The sequence below is a fragment of the Coregonus clupeaformis genome, chromosome 15 (assembly GCF_020615455.1).
Source record: "Coregonus clupeaformis isolate EN_2021a chromosome 15, ASM2061545v1, whole genome shotgun sequence".
NCBI lineage: Eukaryota > Metazoa > Chordata > Actinopteri > Salmoniformes > Salmonidae > Coregonus > Coregonus clupeaformis.
The window spans coordinates 48,922,080-48,946,512 of NC_059206.1; the positions used below are offsets into that span (position 1 = coordinate 48,922,080).

General features: G+C 45.4%; 1 protein-coding gene across 3 annotated transcripts in view; it reads right to left on the minus strand.

Moving 5' to 3' along the window:
• The window catches only part of epb41l4a (erythrocyte membrane protein band 4.1 like 4A), a 114,292-nt gene that overhangs the window by 66,725 nt on the left and 23,134 nt on the right, over window positions 1–24,433 (minus strand). For 2 of the 3 annotated variants that reach the window (XM_045225207.1, XM_041898949.2), the window contains exon 3: window positions 4,745–4,849. In XM_045225207.1, the coding sequence (XP_045081142.1) occupies window positions 4,745–4,849 (105 nt within the window). Of the gene's footprint in view, window positions 1–4,744; window positions 4,850–23,772; window positions 24,046–24,433 lie in introns of those variants that run through there. The other variant, XM_045225208.1, reaches the window with a different exon arrangement.

A 24,433-nucleotide genomic window follows, 5' to 3' on the forward strand; every position in this document is an offset into this window, starting at 1 on the left:
CTGTGGAGACGGATAGGAGACCTGGAGTGAAGAGCGGCCACAACCCGTCCTGGCTGAATGCCTACCCTCACACACTCTGTGTGAGGCATCCGCACAGGACGTACAGGGCGGTGTATCCGTAACCTGGTGGCCTTCTGGATCCGCCCCTTTTCTGCCTCCGTCAGCCCCGTCGTCCATGCCGTGTGCCCCCCCCTAAAACATTTCTGGGGTTGCCTCTCGCCTGTCCGACGTTGACCCGTTTGGCGCCGCTGCTCCTCTCTACGGCGCGCCTCCACCGTCTCTTCTCCCGGCGCTTCCTCCCATGTCCAGCCCAAGAGCTGCCCCTGGACACGCTGCTTGGTCGTTGCATGGTGGGTTCTTCTGTCACGATCGTCAGGGAGAGACCAATGCGCAGCGTGTTGAACGAACATAGTGAACTTTATTATCTTTAGTGATAATCGACACAATAAACAAAACAAGAAACGACTCGTGAAGTCCACGGTAACAATGACCCGAACACGGAACAAAAACCCACAAACACAAAGGGAAAATAGACAGTATAAATATGGCTCCCAATCAGAGACAACCAACGACAGCTGACACTCGTTGCCTCTGATTGGGAGTCACTCTAGCCAACATAGAAATAAACACAACAGAATTACCAACATAGAAATAAACACATAGAATGAACACACCCTGGCTCAACATATAGAGTCCCAGAGCCAGGGTGTGACAGTACCCCCCCCTAAAGGCGCGGACTGCGACCGCGCCTCAACCTGAACAAAACAGGGGAGGACTGGGCGGGCATACCTCCTCGGCGGCGGTTCTGGCTCCGGCCTTGACCACCACCCTCCAATACACCCCCCATAGCGCCCCTGGTCCAGTCTGGCCCCGCCGGCTGGAGCTGAACTGGACTTAGCAGGAGCGGTTAGCTTCAGCTCCATAGTGGAGCAGTTGACCGGTACCTTACCAGGCACCGGTGACCCAGGCACGGGTTGTGCTGGACTGACGACGTGCACCCCTGGCTTGGTGCGTGGAGGAGGAACGGGCTTTACCAGGCTGACGACGCGCACCCCTGGCTTGGTGCGTGGAGGAGGAACGGGCCTTACCAGGCTGACGACTCGCACCCCTGGCTTAGTGCGTGGAGGAGGAACGGGCCTTACCAGGCTGACGACTCGCACCCCTGGCTTGGGTGCGTGGAGGAGGGACGGGCCTTACCAGGCTGACGACTCGCACCCCTGGCTTGGTGCGTGGAGGAGGAACGGGCCTTACCAGGCTGACGTCTCGCACCCCTGGCTTAGTGCGAGTGGCAGGAACAGGCCGGGCCGGGCTGGCGACGCGCACCGTATACTTGGTGCGAGTGGCAGGAACAGGCCGGGCCGGGCTGGCGACGCGCACCATATACTTGGTGCGAGTGGCAGGAACAGGCCGGGCCGGGCTGGCGACGCGCACCGTAGACTTGGTGCGAGTGGCAGGAACAGGCCGGGCCGGGCTGGCGACGCCGCGACCGTATACTTGGTGCGAGTGGCAGGAACAGGCCGGGCCGGGCTGGCGACGCGCACCGTATACTTGGTGCGAGTGGCAGGAACAGGCCGGGCCGGGCTGGCGACGCACACCGTAGGCTTGGTGCGTAGAGCAGGGACAGGCCGGGCTGGCGACGCACACCGTAGGCTTGGTGCGTAGAGCAGGGACAGGCCGGGCTGGGCTGGCGACGCACACCGTAGGCTTGGTGCGTGGAGCAGGGACAGGCCGAACCGGGCTGTGGAGACGGATAGGAGACCTGGAGTGAAGAGCGGCCACAACCCGTCCTGGCTGAATGCCTACCCTCACACACTCTGTGTGAGGCATCCGCACAGGACGTACAGGGCGGTGTATCCGTAACCTGGTGGCCTTCTGGATCCGCCCCTTTTCTGCCTCTGTCAGCCCCGTCGTCCATGCCGTGTGCCCCCCCCTAAAACATTTCTGGGGTTGCCTCTCGCCTGTCCGACGTTGACCCGTTTGGCGCCGCTGCTCCTCTCTACGGCGCGCCTCCACCGTCTCTTCTCCCGGCGCTTCCTCCCATGTCCAGCCCAAGAGCTGCCCCTGGACACGCTGCTTGGTCGTTGCATGGTGGGTTCTCTGTCACGATCGTCAGGGAGAGACCAATGCGCAGCGTGTTGAACGAACATAGTGAACTTTATTATCTTTAGTGATAATCGACACAATAAACAAAACAAGAAACGACTCGTGAAGTCCACGGTAACAATGACCGAACACGGAACAAAAACCCACAAACACAAAGGGAAAATAGACAGTATAAATATGGCTCCCAATCAGAGACAACCAACGACAGCTGACACTCGTTGCCTCTGATTGGGAGTCACTCTAGCCAACATAGAAATAAACACAACAGAATTACCAACATAGAAATAAACACATAGAATGAACACACCCTGGCTCAACATATAGAGTCCCAGAGCCAGGGTGTGACAATAGGGAATACTTAGGAATAGATTTCCAAAATTAAAATCACTTGGAGCTGATTTCCTGGTGTTTTTACAGTATTTTATGTCCGCGGTCCGCCAGTTGGGGAACCCTGGTTTAGAATATCTACATAAATTCTATATTACTCTGTAGGCTACTGACCTATTCAAAGCTTCCTCTGGCATCTCACCATTTATATGCCTGTAGTTATTGAACTCAACCTGCAGGATGTTTGTTTGTTTTGATTGAGTGGGGGGAAACAGCTGCGGGCAAGGTTCTAACAGATGGGTGTGTCTTGGTGGTGGCAAGGACACACCCAAGAAACACCCACATCAAACCACACACCGAATCCAACTCAAGTTTGGCTTCTGTTATGGCCGTCAGCATTTATTGAGGAGCAAGCCAAAAAACAAGGCCAAATCAGCGGGTGCATTTCCCCTTTAACCCTAATCTTAACCACACTGCTAACCCTAAATCCTAACCTTAAATTAAGACCAAACACTTTTGTTTTCATGAATTTTTACGATATAGCCAATTTTGACATTGCAGCTGGTCCATCTAGCGGAAATCTGCCTCCAGGGCAAGATTCATGACAATAAACGTCAACTTGCTGTCTATGTTGGTATGTCATTTACGGCTCCAGAGGGTAGGAATGATGTGAATGTGCATGCTGATGCAAACACACCCTTGGGCCAAATATTACCCAAGCACAGGGACGATAACCTGCCATAAACAATAGATGTGTATACATTGGTAAAATAAATATTCTATCAACTTTATGATGAAACCTGACCGTAAAAGGCCTGTTTAAGACTATTTTCTGCAGAATTATTAATTAGCTTAGACACACCCTCCGTGCTCATCTCCAAAAAAACTAGGTTGGCTAAAATTCTAAATTAGATCCCACTGTCAAACATAGTTAAACATCAAATCAGCGTTATAGAGATTTATCATCTCTAATTATCTCAACAGGATACTGGTTGTCAGACAAACTCAATCTATTGGAGATAAACTGGAAAAACACAACACTGATAAAAACAAGGGTGAAGGTGGTAAATGAGAGAGAGAGTGAGAGAGTGAGAGAAAGCGAGAGAGAGAAAGCGAGAAAAAGAGAGAGACAGGTAGATAGAGGGGGGAGGCATAGAGAGAAAGAAGGAGAGAGGAGGGGAAAGGTAGAGAAAGAGGGGGGAGAGATGGCGAGACAGAGAGAGAGGAAAACAAACTGAGCTATGTGGGTTAAAGGTAGACTCAGCGATATGACGTAGATGCAGAAAGTAAACAGCATATTGGGTCAATTTCCGCAACAACTAAGAGCGTTGAAGTGCGAGGCTCAACTTATCTGCTGTTTATGTGCCCTGGCTACCATGCTGTGAACAGCGTGAAGCGCACCCGTGCATATGCGCAGATACTGTGGGTGACTGTGTGAGAGCAAAGTCTTGCATCTCAATATCTGCGGTTCAGCTCGTGGCAACGTTTTCAGTCTCCTTTTACTGTTTTTCTTTTGCTGAAACATAGCTTTTGAGTCTTGACACATGTACAGAGACATGCTTTCATCCTGCGCAGGTCTGACGATAAATCAGGGCTTGGCCGACAGCCCCCAGAAGGCATTGCACAGGATACTGCCCATCCATGTGAGAGGATGTTGGGTGATTATGTCTGTGTCCCAAATGGCACCCTATAGTGCACTATTTTTGACCAGAGCCCTATGGGCCCTGGTCAAAAGTAGTGCACTAAATAGAGAATAGGGTGCAAATTGGGATGCAGCCTATCATTGTGTTCATTTATGGCTCTGTACTCTGAGTGTGTGGAGCCCTGGGGCCCTGCATGGGTATTTACTACTCCTCCCCAATCCTACTCTACCCTGTCATGGCCTGGATGCAACGCACTGTGATGGCACCTTCTGCCAATATTCACAGAGCTGTTGTTGTCTTGTCTTTAGAGCATAATAACGCATACTATTTTCACTTTGACTGGGGCAAGCTGAAGCTACCCTTCTCAGATTTCTATCCCAGACATCTGCCTTGAGGGACATAACCTTTCTAATCTCACCAGCCACTTCAATTAGTGTATATGAAGGAAGGAAATATCCTCTCCAGTGCACTATTCAAAATGTAATTACATTTACATTTACGTCATTTAGTAATGTCATAAGCATGCAAATGCATAAAACCTTCCCTGGTCTACTGTGAGAGTATCATTGGTGTGCTGAGAGACTCTCACTCACATGGACACACACTCATATACTGTACATCTGTATAAAGTATATGCATAAATATGTTTATATAAATAATTGGTGACTCACCGTCTGGTGGCTGCGGTCACAGTAGCGCAGCCCGAAGTAGTCTGTCTCTACCAGGTTCACATGGTTGAACACAAAGTCCAGCACCACCGACCCCTTAGTGGACTTCTGTGTAACACAAGAGGATAGGAATTAGCGTCTCAAATGTGTTGCCAAGCAAAACCATTCTCAAGTTGATGTCAGTGTAATTATTTACGGAATATTTTTTATTTTTATTTTTAATTTTTTTTCACCTTTATTTAACCAGGTAATATACACTACCAGTCAAAGGTTTGGACACACCTACTAATTCAAGGGTTTTTCTTTATTTGTATTTTTTTTTTTACATTGTAGAATAATAGTAAAGACATCAAACTATGAAATAACACATATGGAATCATGTACAGTTGAAGTCGGAAGTTTACATACACTTAGGTTGGAGTCATTAAAACTTGTTTTTCAACCACTCCACAAATTTCTTGTTAACAAACTATAGTTTTGGCAAGTCGGTTAGGACATCTACTTCGTGCATGACACAAGTAATTTTTCCAACAATTGTTTACAGACAGATTATTTCACTTATAATTCACTGTATCACAATTCCAGTGGGTCAGAAGTTTACATACACTAAGTTGACTATGCCTTTAAACAGCTTGGACAATTATGTCATGGCTTTAGAAGCTTCTGATAGGCTAATTGACATCATTTGAGTCAATTGGAGGTGTACCTGTGGATGTATTTCAAGGCCTACCTTCAAACTCAGTGCCTCTTTGCTTGACATCATGGGAAAATCAAAAGAAATCAGACAAGACCTCAAAAAAATAAAAATGGTAGACCTCCACAAGTCTGGTTCATCCTTTTCCAAACGCCTGAAGGTACCACGTTCATCTGTACAAACAATAGTAGGCAAGTATAAACACCATGGGACCACGCAGCCGTCATACCGTTCAGGAAGGAGACGCGTTCTGTCTCCTAGAGATGAACATACTTTGGTACGAAAAGTGCAAATCAATCCCAGAACAACAGCAAAGGACCTTGTGAAGATGCTGGAGGAAACAGGTACAAAAGTATCTATATCCACAGTAAAACGAGTCCTATATCGACATAACCTGAAAGGCCGATCAGCAAGGAAGAGGCCACTGCTCCAAAACCGCCATAAAAAAGCCAGACTACGGTTTGCAACTGCACATGGGGACAAAGATCGTACTTTTTGGAGAAATGTCCTCTGGTCTGATGAAACAAAAAGAGAACTGTTTGGCCATAATGACCATCGTTATGTTTGGAGGAAAAATGGGGTTGCTTGCAAGCCGAAGAACACCATCCCAACCGTGAAGCACGGGGGTGGCAGCATCATGCTGTGGGGGTGCACTTCACAAAATAGATGGCATCATGAGGAAGGACAATTATGTGGATATATTGAAGCAACATCTGAAGACATCAGTCAGGAAGTTAAAGCTTGGTCGCAAATGGGTCTTCCAAATGGACAATGACCCCAAGCATACTTCCAAAGTTGTGGCAAAATGGCTTAAGGACAACAAAGTCAAGGTATTGTAGTGGCCATCAAAAGCCCTGATCTCAATCTTATAGAACATTTGTGGGCAGAACTGAAAAAGAGTGTGCGAGCAAGGAGGCCTACAAACCAGCTCTGTCAGGAGGAATGGGCCAAAGTCTATACAGAAGATAGCCCTATTTGGTAAAAGACCAAGTCCATATTATGGCAAGAACAGCTCAAATAAGCAAAGTGAAACAACAGTCAATCGTTACTTTAAGATATGAAGGTCAGTCAATACGGAACATTTCAAGAACTTTGAAAGTTTATTTAAGTGCAGTCGCAAAAACCATCAAACGCTATGATGAAACTGGTTCTCATGAGGACCGCCACAGGAACGGAAGACCCAGAGTTAGCTCTGCTGCAAAGGATAAGTTCATTAGAGTTACCAGCCTCAGAAATTGCAGCCCAAATAAATGCTTCACAGAGTTCAGGTTACAGACACATCTCAACATCAACTGTTCAGAGGAGAATTGCTGCAAAGAAACCACTACTAAAGGACACCAATAAGAAGAAGAGACTTGCTTGGGCCAAGAAACACGAGCAATGTACATTAGACTGGTGGAAATTTGTCCTTTGGTCTGGAGATTTTTGGTTCCAACCGCCGTGGCTTTGTGAGACAAGGTGTGGGTGAACGGATGATCTCCACATGTGTATTTCCCACTCTAAAGCGTGGAGGAGGAGGTGTTTAGGTGTAGGGGTGCTTTGCTGGTGACACTGTCTGTGATTTATTAGAATTCAAGGCACACCTAACCAGCATGGCTACCACAGCATTCTGCAGTGATACACCATCCCATCTGGTTTGGGCTTAGTGGGACTATAATTTGTTTTTCAACAGGACAATGACCCAATACACCTCCAGGCTGTGTAAGGGCTATTTTACCAAGAAGGAGAGTGATGGAGTGCTGCATCAGCTGACCTGGCCTCCACAATCCCCCGACCTCAACCCAATTGAGATGGTTTGGGATGAGTTGGACCGCAGAGTGAAGGAAAAGCAGCCAACAAGTGCTCAGCATATGTGGGAACTCCTTCAAGACTGTTGGAAAAGCATTTCAGGTGAATCTGGTTGAGAGAATGCCAAGATTGTGCAAAGATGTCAACAAGGCAAAGGGTGGCTATTTGAAGAACCTCAAATATAAAATATATATATATATATACAGTGGGGCAAAAAAGTATTTAGTCAGCCACCAATTGTGCAAGTTCTCCCACTTAAAAAGATGAGAGAGGCCTGTAGTTTTCATCATAGGTACACGTCAACTATGACAGACAAAATGAGAAAAAAATTCCAGAAAATCACATTGTAGGAATTTTTTATGAATTTATTTGCAAATTATGGTGGAAAATAAGTATTTGGTCAATAACAAAAGTTTCTCAATACTTTGTTATATACCCTTTGTTGGCAATGACACAGGTCAAACGTTTTCTGTAAGTCTTCACAAGGTTTTCACACACTGTTGCTGGTATTTTGGCCCATTCCTCCATGCAGATCTCCTCTAGAGCAGTGATGTTTTGGGGCTGTCGCTGGGCAACACAGACTTTCAACTCCCTCCAAAGATTTTCTATGGGGTTGAGATCAGGAGACTGGCTAGAGCCACTCCAGGACCTTGAAATGCTTCTTACGAAGCCACTCCTTCATTGCCCGGGCGGTGTGTTTGGGATCATTGTCATGCTGAAAGACCCAGCCACGTTTCATCTTCAATGCCCTTGCTGATGGAAGGAGGTTTTCACTCAAAATCTCACGATACATGGCCCCATTCATTCGTTCCTTTACACGGATTAGTCGTCCTGGTCCCTTTGCAGAAAAACAGCCCCAAAGCATGATGTTTCCACCCCCATACTTCACAGTAGGTATGGTGTTCTTTGGATGCAACTCAGCATTCTTTGTCCTCCAAACACGACGAGTTGAGTTTTTACCAAAAAGTTCTATTTTGGTTTCATCTGACCATATGACATTCTCCCAATCCTCTTCTGGATCATCCAAATGCACTCTAGCAAACTTCAGACAGGCCTGGACATTTACTGGCTTAAGCAGGCGGACACGTCTTGCACTGCAGGATTTGAGTCCCTGGCGGCGTAGTGTGTTACTGATGGTAGGCTTTGTTACTTTGGTCCCAGCTCTCTGCAGGTCATTCACTAGGTCCCCCCGTGTGGTTCTGGGATTTTTGCTCACCGTTCTTGTGATCATTTTGACCCTACGGGGTGAGATCTTGCGTGGAGCCCCAGATCGAGGGAGATTATCAGTGGTCTTGTATGTCTTCCATTTCCTAATAATTGCTCCCACAGTTGATTTCTTCAAACCAAGCTGCTTACCTATTGCAGATTCAGTCTTCCCAGCCTGGTGCAGGTCTACAATTTTGTTTCTGGTGTCCTTTGTCAGCTCTTTGGTCTTGGCCACAGTGGAGTTTGGAGTGTGACTGTTTGAGGTTGTGGACAGGTGTCTTTTATACTGATAACAAGTTCAAACAGATGCCATTAATACAGGTAACGAGTGGAGGACAGAGGAGCCTCTTAAAGAAGAAGTTACAGGTCTGTGAGAGCCAGAAATCTTGCTTGTTTGTAGGTGACCAAATACTTATTTTCCACCATAATTTGCAAATAAATTCATAAAAAATCCTACAATGTGATTTTCTGGATTTTTTTTCCTCAATTTGTCTTTCATAGTTGACGTGTACCTATGATGAAAATTACAGGCCTCTCTCATCTGTTTAAGTGGGAGAACTTGCACAAATAGTGGCTGACTAAATACTTTTTTGCCCCACTGTATATTTGTTTAACACTTTTTTGGTTACTACATGATTCCATGTGTGTTATTTCATAGTTTTGATGTCTTCACTATTATTCTACAATATAGAAAATAATAAAATAAAGAAAAACCCTGGATGAGTAGGTGTGTCAAACTTTTGACTGGTACTGTAAGATGGGTGATAGTCATATTATACTGTAGCCATTAATGCACTCTGAAGCAAAATGTAAAGTATTCTGAAATACCATGGTGGGCTTCTGTACGGACAGTCATTTTTTGAAGAATAAAGAGTTTCAACAATATATGACATACAGCAGTGGTCGCCAACCGGTCGATCACGATCGACTGGTCGATCTCCAAGGCATTCCTAGTTGATCGCCAAACTTTTCTGTAAAAATCCCAACGATAAAGCCTTGCATTCCTATTTTTTTTGTTTTGTTTTGTGCTGTTGGCGGTAGGTGCACTTGATTCAGCAGCCCTAGAGCCGGGAAGGCAAAGTGTTCCCATTTATAACCATTTAATGTGTCTGAAGGTAGAACTCTGCCTACCCGGCAGGCCCAGAGAGAAAATCAAGTGCACCTATAGGCCTACCGCTGGCCAATCAGATAGGTCAGATCACCTTGTCTGCACAGTTTCCTCGAGCCATAGACTGTAAAAAGAAGCCTCGAACATACAGCAAAGTTCATACTTTAAGATTAAATTTTTTTGAAAACCATGACTAGAGAGAGACTCAACGAATACAGCAAAATTCTGCTGTTTTTATGTGTAAGTTCAGCACTGTTAACACTTTGTTCAACACCTTCATAAGCCATAAAATGAACATTCTCCCTACTTCCACATGATACAACCAGCACTGCAGCTGCAATGAATGAGTATAGCAAAGTGTTCCGATAAGGTTGCGTTGTAATTATTAGCGGCTTGTGTCTTTTTTAATATGGAGGAATACTTCACTTTCTCTGGTCATATGAGTAACAATATGAATTGGTGCATGAGGCAGAAATAATGTAGTGCAACTTGAGTTTCGCCATCAGCTGAAAGACTGTGTCCCCCTTTTCTCAGTGGAGGGAAGGAGGGCGGAGGGAAGGTGAGGCGGGTGCTCCCTCACTCCCGTCATACAGATGCAGGCCATCAGTCCAGTAAAAAAAAAAAGAAGCTAATTATTATGCTCACTTAGCTGTGCTTCACAAGTAATACAACAAATTATCTATTACCAGTGTGATCATATTCATCCCCCTTGGCGTTTTTCCTATTTTGTTGCATTACAACCTGTAATTTAAATGGATTTTTATTTGGATTTCATGTAATGGACATACACAAAATAGTCCAAATTGGTGAAGTAAAAATTAAATAAAAAACTTGTTTAAAAAAGAAATAAGAAATAAGAAATAAATAACGGAAAAGTGGTGCGTGCATATGTATTCACCCCCTTTGCTATGAAGCCCCTAAATAAGATCTGGTGCAACCAATTACCTTCAGAAGTCACATAATTAGTTAAATTCAAGCATGGCCAATATGCAGTGATAATGTATTGGGCCTATAGCCTACTGCATAAACCTCATTGCTACATAACTGTTTTTAGTTGGTTAATGTTGCATAGGCTTACGTTTTTTACGTCATGTTTAGATCTCAGCTTGCATTTTGACTCATAAAATGATATTGACTCAGAAAAGGTTGGTGACCACTGGCATTCAGTATAGCACATCTTTTATTCACTTCAGAATGAGGAGAGATAGTCTCTCTTTCAGCTTGCTGTGTCTGGATTTAGAAATAACATGAAGAGACTCTATAAGAGAGCAGACCTATGTCTCCAGGGAAATATAAAGAGAGATAAATTACTACTCTGCTATGCAGTGAAAACAGCCTTACACTGCAATTTACGCACTTCACCTCTTATTACCATTTTCAGAGGCTTACAAAAGTTATCTGCTAAAAGAAACAAACTCAGGACTCAGATTTTAGTATGAACCAGACAAACCCTGGTTACAGTAGCATTTCCATAACACCTATGCCACTGTTGCAAGATAATTGCCATACATCTATATCTCCTTTGTAGGATGAAGAACAATCCTTGACCGTATCTTTAGCTCAGTCAGCACTTTTGCTTTCCCTTGTATCCACAGAGGATATACTGTAAGTATTTCTTGCGATAGATAACCAATCATGTATCACACAAACCAATCCCAATTGGCCTCAGCGAGGAGCAAAACCCAACCAAACCCTCCTCTCTCACCTGCATTCAGTTACATTTATCCTGAGGGCAATTTGACTGCATCCCAAGAGAGGAAATGGATTTCTACTATGGAGGCATCGATGCATAGCCTATGCCAGTAATGAAAGATGGGGTTTTACTCACAGTAAACATAATCTCAAGGTGAGTCAGAGGCTGAAACACACTACAAACACAGAACACACTAACATTCCAACCCAACCCAGGGTTTCCTAACCTCCTCTCTTTCCTTTTTCCTTTTCAAAGTCAACACACACACATGCACGCACACACACACTCAGTTCCCTAGGGTATGATTGAGAGATCATATTGGGTGGATCATTCACTGACCAGCAGTGTATTTGCATTGGGTTTGTGTGTGATTTGTTCTTTAGCAGGACACCAACATCCATCTTGGCAGGAGGACATCCCTCTCTCTTCACCGAATTCTTTCTGTTTGCTCTTGACACAGAGAGGAGGAAACTGTGTGTGTGAGTGAGTGTGCATCCAAGTGTGTGTGTGTGTGTTTCTCTCTGAGATACAGTGGAGAGGACTGCTCTTCTTAACCACAAAGCACATCTTTGATGAATCACGTGGTGTACACTGACAAACAGTCAGTATGATTTATGCCCACAAAGGCACAGACCATGCTCGGCTGGCTAGAGATCAAATGTGAATGCTTAGAGCAGACTATGCCATTTTCAGCAGTAGGTTTACAATCAGCAGTGTGGGAAAACCTAGTGAATCTAGATGGGGTTTTAGAAGTCACAGCGTACACTCCTATTAAGAATTCAAGAAGTCCAAGAAGTATGTGATGAGTTGGTCCAAGTTAATTCCTAAGGCATCTAAAGTAGAGCACTTCCTCATGTTAACAGTTCATTACTTCCTCCTCTGTGATTCAGGACTCATCTGCATGTTCTCATTATCTACTCAATCCGCAGGTGCACTCCCAGGGAATCACAAGTGGGTTGCCTGTGTCTGACACAGGAGACAGGCTCTCTCTCTCGCTCTGTTTCTCTCCTTCTCTCCCCCCTTTAACTCTCTCTTACCCTACTATATATACACGTCTCTCTCTTTCTCTCCCCCCATCTCTCTCTCCTACCCTCTCCCTTTCTTTCAGCAAACTGGTGAGGGCCCAAAACAGTGTCAATAAAACATTTCAGATAAACTTTTTTTTTTGGGACCATCTACCAATCGGTGCCCTTCTTTGAGAGGCATTGAAAAACCTCCCTGGTCTTTGTGGTTGAATCTGTGCTTGAAATGCACTTCTTGATTGAGGGACCTTACAGATCATTGTGTGTGGCGTACAGAGATGGGGTAGTTATTCAAAAATCATGTTAACCACTATTATTGAATACGGAATGAGTCCATGCATTTTATTATGAGTCCATGAAACTTACTTGCTAAGCACATTTTTACTCCTGAACTTATTTAGGCTTGCCATAACATACAGTACTTACTTACTCAAGACATTTCAGCTTTAATTTGTTTTATTAACTGTCTACAAACAAAATTCCACTTTGCCATTATGGGGTATTGTGTAGATCAGTGACACAAAATCTCAATTGAATACATTTTAAATTCAGGCTGTAACACAACAGAATGTGGAAAAAGTAAAGGGGTGTGAATACTTTCTGAAGGCACCGTAACTAGGCCCTCAAAGAAAGGCCTTATGATATACTGTATGTAATTGTTTTCATAAATAATTAAATTGTAAAGGCTAATAAGGCTGGTGGAACCGTTCATAGATAGTTCTAGGAAGAACCCTTCATATAGGGTTCCAGGTAGATCCATATACAGGGGGTTCTATGAAGAACCGGTCACGTTCGTTCATGAACGGGTCAGACCAAGGCGCAGCGTGATATGCATACATGTTTATTAGAACCAAATAAACAACTACAAAACAACAAACGAAATGTGAAGTCCAAGGTACACAAACAACATACCTAACACGGAACAAGATCCCACAACCCACTAGTGCCAATAGGCTGCCTAAGTATGGTCCCCAATCAGAGACAACGAGCGACAGCTGCCTCTGATTGGGAACCACACAGGCCAACATAGATCTATACATACTAGAATGTACAACATGGACAAACACAGCAAGGAAAATACACACCCTGACTCAACATACAAGCGTCCTCTGAGTCAGGGCGTGACAGTACCCCCCCCCCCCAAAGGTGCGGACTCCGACCGCGCAACATAAACATAACAGGGTAGGGGCCGGGTGGGCATTCCGCCTCGGAGGCGGATCCGGCTCCGGGCGTGACGACCACTTACTCTCCGCCTCCCTGTTGCGCCCCTGGTCTGGTCTGGACCTCGGCGCGCTGCTTGCCCTCTCCTTCCTCCCACGAAGTACCAAGCCCTGTCTGGACCCTGGTGTGGGAGACCCCGAACCTGGAGAGGGGCTAACATCTGGGTCTGGACTGGAGCCGCTGACCGGAGCTGAACCCGACGACGGTGGAGCGAACTGCTCTGGCTCCGGAGTAGAGCCGCTGACCGGAGCTGGATCAGGCACCGGTGGAGCGGACTGCTCTGGCTCCGGAGTGGAGCCGCTGACCGGAGCTGGACTGGACCCCGGTGGAGCGGATTGCTCTGGCTCCGGAGTGGAGCAGCTGACCGGTGCCGGACCAGGCACCGGTGGAACAGGCACGGGCCGTGCCGGACTGGACACACGCACCACTGGGCTGGTGCGAGGAGCAGGCACGGGCCGGACCGGACTAGGAACACGCACCATTGGCTTGATGCGAGGAGCAGGAACAGGCCGGGCCGGACTGGTGACGCGCACCACTGGCTTGATGCGAGGAGCAGGAACAGGCCGGGCCGGGCTGGCGACGCGCACCACTGGCTTGGTGCGAGGGGCAGGAACAGGCCGGGCCGGGCTGGCGACGCGCACCACTGGCTTGGTGCGAGGAGCAGGAACAGGCCGGGCCGGGCTGGCGACGCGCACCACTGGCTTGGTGCGAGGAGCAGGAAGGGGCCGGGCCGGGCTGGCGACGCACACCACTGGCTTGGTGCGAGGAGCAGGAACGGGCCGGACCGGACTGCGAAGGCGGACTGGAGGTCTGGAGCGGAGAGCTGGCACAACCCGTCCTGGCTGGCTACCCACTTTCGCACTACACGTGCGGGGTGCTGGCACAGGACGCACTGGGCTGTGCACGCGTACTGGCGATACAGCTCGTAGAACCGGCGCAGGATATGCGGGACCGAGGAGGCGTACTGGAGACCAGGAGCATTGAGCCGGCACACCCCGTCCTGGCTGGATGCCCATCTTCGCACGGCACGTGCGTGGTGCTAGCACAGGACGTACAGGACTGTGCCGGCACACTGGCGACACAGTACGTAGCTCCGCATAACACGGAGCCTGCCCAGTCACATGCCTCCTCGCGTGAGTACGGGGAGTTGGCTCTGCTCTAACGCTAGGCTCTGCCAACCACCCTTTTAGCCCCCCCCAAACTCTGTGTTGCCGTTGCTCCTCTCCTGCCTGGGCATCTACCTTCGCCCATGGCCCTTTCCCCGCAAATATCTCCTCCCATGACCACCATTTGCCCACCTGTGACATGGCTATTCGCTCTTCCTGGGCACGCTGCTTGGTCCTCGTTTGGTGGGATCTTCTGTCACGTTCGTTCATGAACGGGTCAGACCAAGGCGCAGCGTGATATGCATACATGTTTATTAGAACCAAATAAACAACTACAAAACAACAAACGAAATGTGAAGTCCAAGGTACACAAACAACATACCTAACACGGAACAAGATCCCACAACCCACTAGTGCCAATAGGCTGCCTAAGTATGGTCCCCAATCAGAGACAACGAGCGACAGCTGCCTCTGATTGGGAACCACACAGGCCAACATTGATCTATACATACTAGAATGTACAACATGGACAAACACAGCAAGGAAAATACACACCCTGACTCAACATACAAGCGTCCTCTGAGTCAGGGCGTGACAGAACCCTACATAGAGGGGTTCTTCATAGGGTTCACACACACACACACACACACACACACACACACACACACACACACACACACACACACACACACACACACACACACACACACACACACACACACACACACACACACACACACACCCTATTCTCCCTAGTAAGTGGTTCCTTCCAAGCTGCACAGCGGAGCAAATATACAGTGGCTTGCGAAAGTATTCACCCACCTTATTTTTTCCTATTTTGTTGCCTTACAATCTGGAATTAAACTGGAGTTTTTGGGGGTTTGTATCATTTGATTTACACAACATGCCTACCACTTTGAAGATGCAAAATATGTTTTCTTGTGAAACAAACAAGAAATAAGACAAAAAAACTGAAAACTTGAGCATGCATAACTATTCACCCCCCCAAAGTCAATTATTTGCAGCAATTACAGCTGCAAGTCTCTTGGGGTATGTCTGTATAAGCTTGGCACATCTAGCCACTGGGATTTTTGCCCATTCTTCAAGGAAAAACTGCTCCAACTCCTTCAAGTTGGATGGCTTCCGCTGGTGTACAGCAATCTTTAAGTCATACCACAGATTCTCAATTGGATTGAGGTCTGGGCTTTGACTAGGCCATTCCAAGACATTTAAATGTTTCCCCTTAAACAACTTGAGTGTTGCTTTAGTAGTATGCTTAGGGTCATTGTCCTGCTGGAAGGTGAACCTCCGTCCCAGTCTCAAATTTCTGGAATACTGACACAGGTTTCCCTCAAGAATTTCCCTGTAGTTAGCGCCATCCACCATTCCTTCACTTCTGACCAGTTTCCCAGTTCCTGCCGATGAAAAACATCCCCACAGCATGATACTGCCACCACCATGCTTCACTTTGGTGATGGTGTTCTCGGGGTGATGAGAGGTTTTGGGTTTGCGCCAGACATAGCGTTTTCCTTGATGTCCAAAAAGCTCAAGTTTAGTCTCATCTGACCAGAGTACCTTCTTCCATATGTTTGGGGAGTCTCCCACAGGCCTTTTGGCGAACACCAAACGTGTTTGCTTATTTTTTTCTTTAAGCAATGGCTTTTTTCTGGCCACTCTTCCATAAAGCCCAGCTCTGTGGAGTGTACGGCTTAAAGTGGTCCTATGGACAGATACTCCAATCTCCGCTGTGGAGCTTTGCAGCTCCTTCAGGGTTATCTTTGGTCTCTTTGTTGCCTCTCTGATTAATGCCCTCCTTGCCTGGTCCGTCAGTTTTGGTGGGCGGCCTTCTCTTGGCAGGTTTGTTGTGGTGCCATATTCTTTCAATTTTTTAATAATGAATTTAATGGTGCTCCGTGGGATGTTCAAAGTTTCTGATATTTTTTTATAACCCAACCCTGATCTGTACTTCTCCACAACTTTGTCCCTGACCTGTTTGGAGAGCTCCTTGGTCTTCATGGTGCCGCTTGCTTGGTGGTGCCGCTTGCTTAGTGGTGTTGCAGACTCTGGGGCATTTCAGAACAGGTGTATATATACACTGAGATCATGTGACAGATCATGTGACACTTAGATTGCACCCAGGTGGACTTTATTTAACTAATTATGTGACTTCTGAAGGTAATTGGTTGCACCAGATCTTATTCAGGGACTTCATAGCAAAGGGGGTGAATACATAAGAACGCACCACTTTTCCGTTATTTATTTTTTAGAATTTTTTGAAACAAGTTATTTTTTTCATTTCACTTCACCAATTTGGACTATTTTGTATATGTCCATTACATGAAATCCAAATAAAAATCAATTTAAATTACAGGTTGTAATGCAACAAAATAGGAAAAACGGCAAGGGTTATGAATACTTTTGCAAGGCACTGTATGCAAGGCAGGACGCTAGATACTCTAGTGCGTGCAGACAGAGGAAGAGAGAGTGTAGAGTCTCGCAGGAGGTATGTTTGTAAATAAATTTGATCAAGTTATGTAGCCTATTGATTCCTTCTTGATGAATAAATAAAACAAAAATGTTTTGGGGAGTCTTTAGCAACCTAGCAATTTTATGAATTTAGCTTTAGCTAGCCAGCAAGATAGGTTCCCAATCAGTCAGAAGGATACAGACAGGACAAGAGGTATGCTTAGATATGCATCTCATTCCAAAATCATGGGCATTAATATGGAGTTGGTCCCTCTTTGCTGCTATAACAGCATCCACTCTTCTGGGAAGGCTTTCCACTAGATGTTGGAACATTGCTGCGTGAACTTGCTTCCATTCAGCCACAAGAGCATTAGTGAGGTCGGGCACTGATGTTGGGCGATTAGGCCTGGCTCGCAGTCGGCGTTCCAATTAATCCCAAAGGTGTTCGATGGGGTTGAGGTCAGGGCTCTCTGCAGGCCAGTCAAGTTCTTCCACTCAGATCTCGACAAACTATTTCTGTATGGACCTCACTTTGTGCACGGGGACATTGTCATGCTGAAACAGGAACTTCCCCAAACTGTTGCCACCATGTTGGAAGCACAGAATCGTCTAGAATGTATTTGTATGCTGTAGCGTTAAGATTTCCCTTCACTGGAACTAAGGGGCCTAGCCCGAGCCATAAAAAACTGCCCCAGACCATTATTCCTCCTCCACCAAAACGTACAGTTGGCACTATGCATTCGGGCAGGTAGCGTTCTCCTGGCATCCGCCAAACCCAGATTAGTCCGTCGGACTGCCAGATGGTGAAGCGTGATTCATCACTCTAGAGAACGCGTTTCCACTGCTCCAGAGTCCAACGGCAGCGAGCTTTACACCAATCCAGCCAACGCTTGGCATTGCGTATGGTGATCTTAGGCATGTGTGCAGCTGCTCAGCCATGGAAACCCATTTCATAAAGCTCCCGACGAACAGTTCTTGTGCTGATGTTGCTTCCAGAGGCAGTTTGGAACTCGGTAGTGAGTGTTGGAACCGAGGACTGACGATTTTTAGGTGCTACGCGCTTCAGCACTTGGCGGTCCTGTTCTGTGAGGTTATGTGGCATACAACAAGCACAAGCATTTCGTTACACCCGCAATTTCGCTACACCCGCAATAACATCTGCTAAATATGTGTATGACCAATAAAATTAGATTTGATTTGTGTGGCCTGCCACTTCGCGGCTGAGCCATTGTTGCTCCTAGATGTTTCCACTTCACAATAACAGCACTTACAGTTGACCAGGGCAGCTCTAGCAGGGCAGAAATTTAACTAACTGACTTGTTGGAAAGGTGGCATCCTATGACGGTGCCACGTTGAAAGTCACTGAGCTCTTCAGTAAGGCCATTCTACTGCCAATGTTTGTCTATGGAGATTGCATAGCTGTGTGCTCAATTTTATACACTGTCAGCAACGGATGTGGCTGATATAGCCGAATCCACTAATTTGAAGGGGTGTCCACATACTTTTGTATATATAGTGTATTTGTGCATTAATTATGATGCCATGATATGCCTGTATTGATGATGTGTGTTATGATCCCATCTACTGTGTTGTAATGTGGATGTAATATCCTGGGCATGTTAGTACAGTATATTGATATGTGTGCTTTACAACAGTCAGAATGACACCCTCATTAAAATCACAATTGAACAGGTAAAGAGGTATGCTAAGATAACCTATGCAGAAAAATATACATATTGTTTTTTACATAGAATTAGGCATAATGATTATGGCTCTAGGAAAAAGCTGTTTTAGGTGTTTTCCAACTCCACCCCCCCCTCCATACTCACGTACTTCGTGCCCCCTCTACAAAAATTGTTACCCTGAAATTATTAATATTGAGATAAAAACAGCTGCATTGGACCTTTAAGGAACACCAAAAATATAATTACATTGATTAGGCTTATGCATCCTACCTTGGAAGCACACCCTTTTCCGATCTTCCTGTGCCATACAAATTTGTGCATTGCCTATTGGTCAAGTTACCAGGTTATTAGCTAGCTAGGTAACATGACTAAACAAGGTCATTTGTTATCAAACCAAAAATGTGCGGCCTGCAACACCGTTTATGAAATTATATTACATTCGCACAAATTGGCACGGATAGGGTAGCTCCGGTAGGCCGAAATGGGCCATTACTTTTGAATGGTTTGCGCTAGAGACATGGAGTTTTCAGCGATGTAAAGGCGCAAGCATGACTGTCACTGTGCTCTGTTTGTCCTCTATGGCACTCAGAGGCTGCGTGACAGAGAAGCCTAGTCAGACTGGCCTGTGCACTTGGTTCTAACAGGCAAAATGAAAAGATACAATGTATCTACTTGGCTGCAAGCCGCTCCAATAATTAAACAAATGTAACAACAGAAGACTCATCAGTGTCTGCACACCCCAGCTCTCCATCATGGGCCCAGGGGCGGACTGGGACAAAAATTAAGCCCTGGAATTTAAGCCACACCAGCCCACATCACCGTGCGCTCATCGCACGCACCCCCCATAGTGCTCCTCTTTTTTTTAACCAGCTCTTTTTAACCAGCTCATGTTTAAGACAAATACAGCATAAAGCACCACTGGAGATACAACTTACCACTATAACTGTGCCTCTCTTGCCTCCCTGTTGTGCATCTTCTCTGATGTCACTCTGTTTGTTTGTCTGTCTGTCAGTCAGTCCGTCTGTCTGTCACTCTGTCTGTCTGTGATTCTCCTTGTTCTCCTCTGTTGTCATTCCGTCTTTGCTTCACCTTGTGCTCCTCTGTTGTCACTGTCTGTCACTCCTAAGTGTTAATTGCTTTAAATACAGCATTGAGCCAACATATTAAGGAACTGGCAGTACATCTGTGTCTCTGTTTTCTTCCTACCTCCACTGCACTCACCTCTGAGCTGTCTCTGCTAAGCCTAGCATCCTTTCCCACAGCACTGGTACCAGAAGACCAGGGGACTATTACATAGAGCCAAAATATCAATAAACTGTCAGTACATGTGTCAATATGTCTCTCTTGCTCGCGCTCTCTGTTTTCTCCCTAAGTCCACTACACTTGACTGCTGCAGCAGCAGCTGAGATGTACAGTTGAAGTCGGAAGTTTACATACACCTTAGCCAAATACATTTAAACTCAGTTTTTCACAATTCCTGACATTTAATCCTAGTAAACATTCCCTGTCTTAGGTCAGTTAGGATCACCACTTTATTTTAAGAATGTGAAATGTCAGAATAATAGTGATGATTTATTTCAGCTTATATTTCTTTCATCACATTCCCAGTGGGTCAGAAGTTTACATACACTCAATTAGTATTTGGTAGCATTGCCTTAAAATTGTTTAACTTGGGTCAAATATTTCGGGTAGCCTTCCACAAGCTTCCCACAATAAGTTGGGTGAATTTTGGCCCATTCCTCCTGACAGAGCTGGTGTAACTGAGTCAGGTTTGTAGGCCTCCTTGCTCACACACGCTTTTTTAGTTCTGCCCACAAATGTTCTATAGGATTGAGGTCAGGGCTTTGTGATGGCCACTCCAATACCTTGACTTTGTTGTCCTTAAGCCATTTTGCCACAACTTTGGAAGTATGCTTGGGGTCATTGTCCATTTGGAAGAACCATTTGCGACCAAGCTTTAACTTCCTGACTGATGTCTTGAGATGTTGCTTCAATATATCCACATAATTGTCCTTCCTCATGATGCCATCTATTTTGTGAAGTGCACCAGTCCCTCCTGCAGCAAAGCACCCCCACAGCATGATACTGCCACCCCATGCTTCACGGTTGGGATGGTGTTCTTTGGCTTGCAAGCCACCCCCTTCAGTTTGTGTCGATATAGGACTCGTTACTGTGGATATAGATACTTGTGTACCTGTTTCCTCCAGAATCTTCACAAGGTCCTTTGCTGTTGTTCTGGGATTGATTTGCACTTTTCGCACCAAAGTACGTTCATCTCCAGGAGACAGAACGCGTCTCCTTCCTGAGCGATATGACAGCTGTGTGGTCCCATGGTGTTTATACTTGCGTACTATTGTTTGTACAGATGAACGTGGTACCTTCAGGCATTTGGAAATTGCTCCCAAGGATGAACCAGACCTGTGGAGGTAATTCTTTTCATACTGCCCCCCCGTGGGAAACGAACCCACATCCCTGCCGGCCAAACCCTCCCCTACCTTGGACGACGCTGGACCAATTGTGCGCCGCCCATGGGTCTCCCGGTCGCGGCCTTAGACCACTGCGCCACTCGGGAGTCTGACAGCTTGGTTAGCCTGATCAAGTCTGTGAGCACCATGGTGCTGAATCCACTGGCAAATGTTGATGTACTCAAAGGGCCAATAGATGGATACATCAGTCCCAAACCGTACCTTGGTTACCTTTTTGAGTCAAAGGCAGCTGAGCTCCACCTTGCGCCTGAGGATGAAAACAATGTCCGAAAGCGGTGTGTAGCCTTCACCATCTCCCTCACTAATGAGTTGAGGGAGAGACTGCCGTACAACATCGAAGCATTGCAGTACATGTCAGTTTTCAATGTGGAGGAAACTCTAAAGCACAATAAGAGCCCTGGAGAAATAGAAAAATAGCCAAGCTCCTTGGCTACTCCCCTGCAGAGATAGACAAGATTGTCCAGCAATGGCGTGCCATCTATCTTAGCAAATGGAATGAGACAAAAACACACTGGGCTTCTGGAGTGAGATTTGGAAGTTCAGGGATCCAGCTGATATCAACCCGTTTCAAGAACTTGCCATGGCTGCTGTGTCTGTGTTGTCCTTGCCACACTCGAACGCTGAAGTCGGGAGAGTATATAGCCAGATGACTGTGGTAAAAAGCAAACTTAGAAATTGGATGTCCTTGCAGACCCTTAACTCCATCCTGTACATTCGATATGGACTGAAGATGTCTGGTGAGGCTTGCTATGAGCACCAGCTGCCTGTTAATGTTTTGCAGCTTTTTGGCACATCAGCTGCTTACTCATTTAAGTCAGCTCCCTCAGTTGCTGAACCTGCCATAGAGAGCCTTGACCAAAATGACGATGACCCACTCTTTCTGTGAGCCAGCACAGCACAGCCTGTGTGTGTGTGGAGGGGGGTCTGAAAAAAAAGATTTACCTGAATTAGGGCCAGACTAGTTACCATCGTTTTCTCACATTGCCATTGACAGTTTTTTCTATTGTCTCTTTTTGGTCCATTTAGATTGTTAATGTAGATTGTATACAAAAAAATGGTAAAAATGTTTCATGTTTTACTGTGACTTGTTGTAGGCTCCTAAGTGGACCATAAGGTTAAAAACCAAACCAAACGTATGAAAACTAAACTAAAAAATAAAATAATAATAATAAATAAATAAAAACGAAGTAACTCCGCCAGAGTGTCTCTTTTGGGTCACTTTTGCCAGTCCCAAGCCCAGATAAAGGAGGAGGGTTGGAATTGTGACATAAAAAAAAACACGAATCGACAGAAGAAAGTTCATTTGTAGTTCTAAACATATTTAGAGTGTTTTTAACTCACTTTTTGTCTCTCCCACGATGTTATTCCTCTCTCCTACAGCGTCCATCACAATTACATGCACATGGCCAATTATGCAAATTAGGTGATGACGTCATTTAGCAACTTCTAGCGACTTTTAGGACAGCCAATAGCTACTTTCCTTACTGAGGAGTTGGCAACACTGCAAGAGAGGCACCATAACGTTGGATGCCAACCACCGATAAACCTCACTGAAGAAGAAGAAGATGAGCAAGAGAGAGGATGAGGTAAAGAAAAACAAAACAATCTACTTGAAGGTAATTATCTGTGTACATAGATTGTTTGGGTGAAAAGGCATGACAGTAGTTTTCTTATCATGTGAAATATAATGGTACATTTCAGACAAACTCCAGACCAGCCATTGCATTGACAGCCGCTGCTGCATTAACTATCTGGCCTCTGACATTCATCCTAGCTTTACCATCAACTGGCTAGCTTTATCAGACAGCTTTAGATATGAGGGGAAAACAAATATATTTGCTAGTTAACCATCTGATTGACAGTTTATATAAATGCCATTAACGTTAGCTAGATAGATAGCTAAATTGAAACTGCAGTGGTGCTAATGTTAGATAGGTTTCTAGAAAAAAAAAAATATATAGCTATAGTTGCTAGCTATATTTTAAAGACAAACTTCTTCATTCCACTGCCTGATTATTTATTAATTGGTGACTGAAAAAGTTGGCAAGAAAAATTCCCCTCTCAATTTCACTGCAAATAGACTAACTAGCTAAAAATAAACTGGTGACAACTTGATCAAGATATGAATATGTAAAACTGTTTACAAAATTATGGCACATTTAAGGTAGTTGTGGTTCTTGGCAACTTGAACCATCACTGAAATTTCAGCAGTGAGGTTAATTTCTTCCCCCTCTCTGAGTGGTTACATACAGTACATGTCAAATGACTACGAGACAGAGATAAGGAGACTCTGGCTGTAATCAAAGGGAAGGTACCACTGAAGGCCCCAGTATACACGCAGGCAGCTTGAAGCAGATGTGTGTCACCACCCAGGCCCTTGTCACAGCATGCAGTGGTCTGATCGGGAGATGACAAATTCATTATGTACCTTTCATCCCCAAAGCCGTGTTAGCATTTACTGCACATGTTACTGAACAATTCAACCATTTTGTTAGTATCTTTGATCTAAATGGGCAATTCACATACAATATCCAATTCGTAAGCATTGACTAATACCTCTAGGGTCATGTGGTGGTCTGGCAGCATGCTGCTTTCCCTCTCCACCTGAAATGCAATAACAAAAACATGAACAACAATGTGCTTAGTCAGTCAGTAACTTGGCTAACTAGGCTAATTAAACACATGTAAATGTGCACATCAGCCAAATGATACCCAACCATACAGCCTACTAGTCTAGTTGCAGTGAAATTGGGAGGGGCATTTTTCTTGCCAACTTTTTCAGTCACCGATTAATAAATAGGCAGTGGAATGAAGTAGTTTGACAAAAATGTGTTCAAAAGTCAGTAAAATGTCTTTAAAATATAGCTAGTAAATATAGCTATAGTTTTTATTTTCTAGAAACCTATCTAACATTAGCTACACTGCAGTGATGAAGGTGGGAGTTAGTTAGCTACCTATCCCCCAGCAGTTTCAATTTAGCTATCTAACTAACATTAATTCCATTTATATAAACTATCAAATCAGATGATTAACTAGCAAATATATTCATTTTCTCCTCGTATCTAAAGCTGCCTGATAAAGCTAGCCAGTTGATGGTAAAGCTAGGATGAATGTCAGAGGCCAGATAGCTAACGCAACAGCGGCTGTCAATGCAATGGCTGGTCTGGAGTTTGTCTGAAATGTACCATTATATTTCACATGATAAGAAAACTACTGT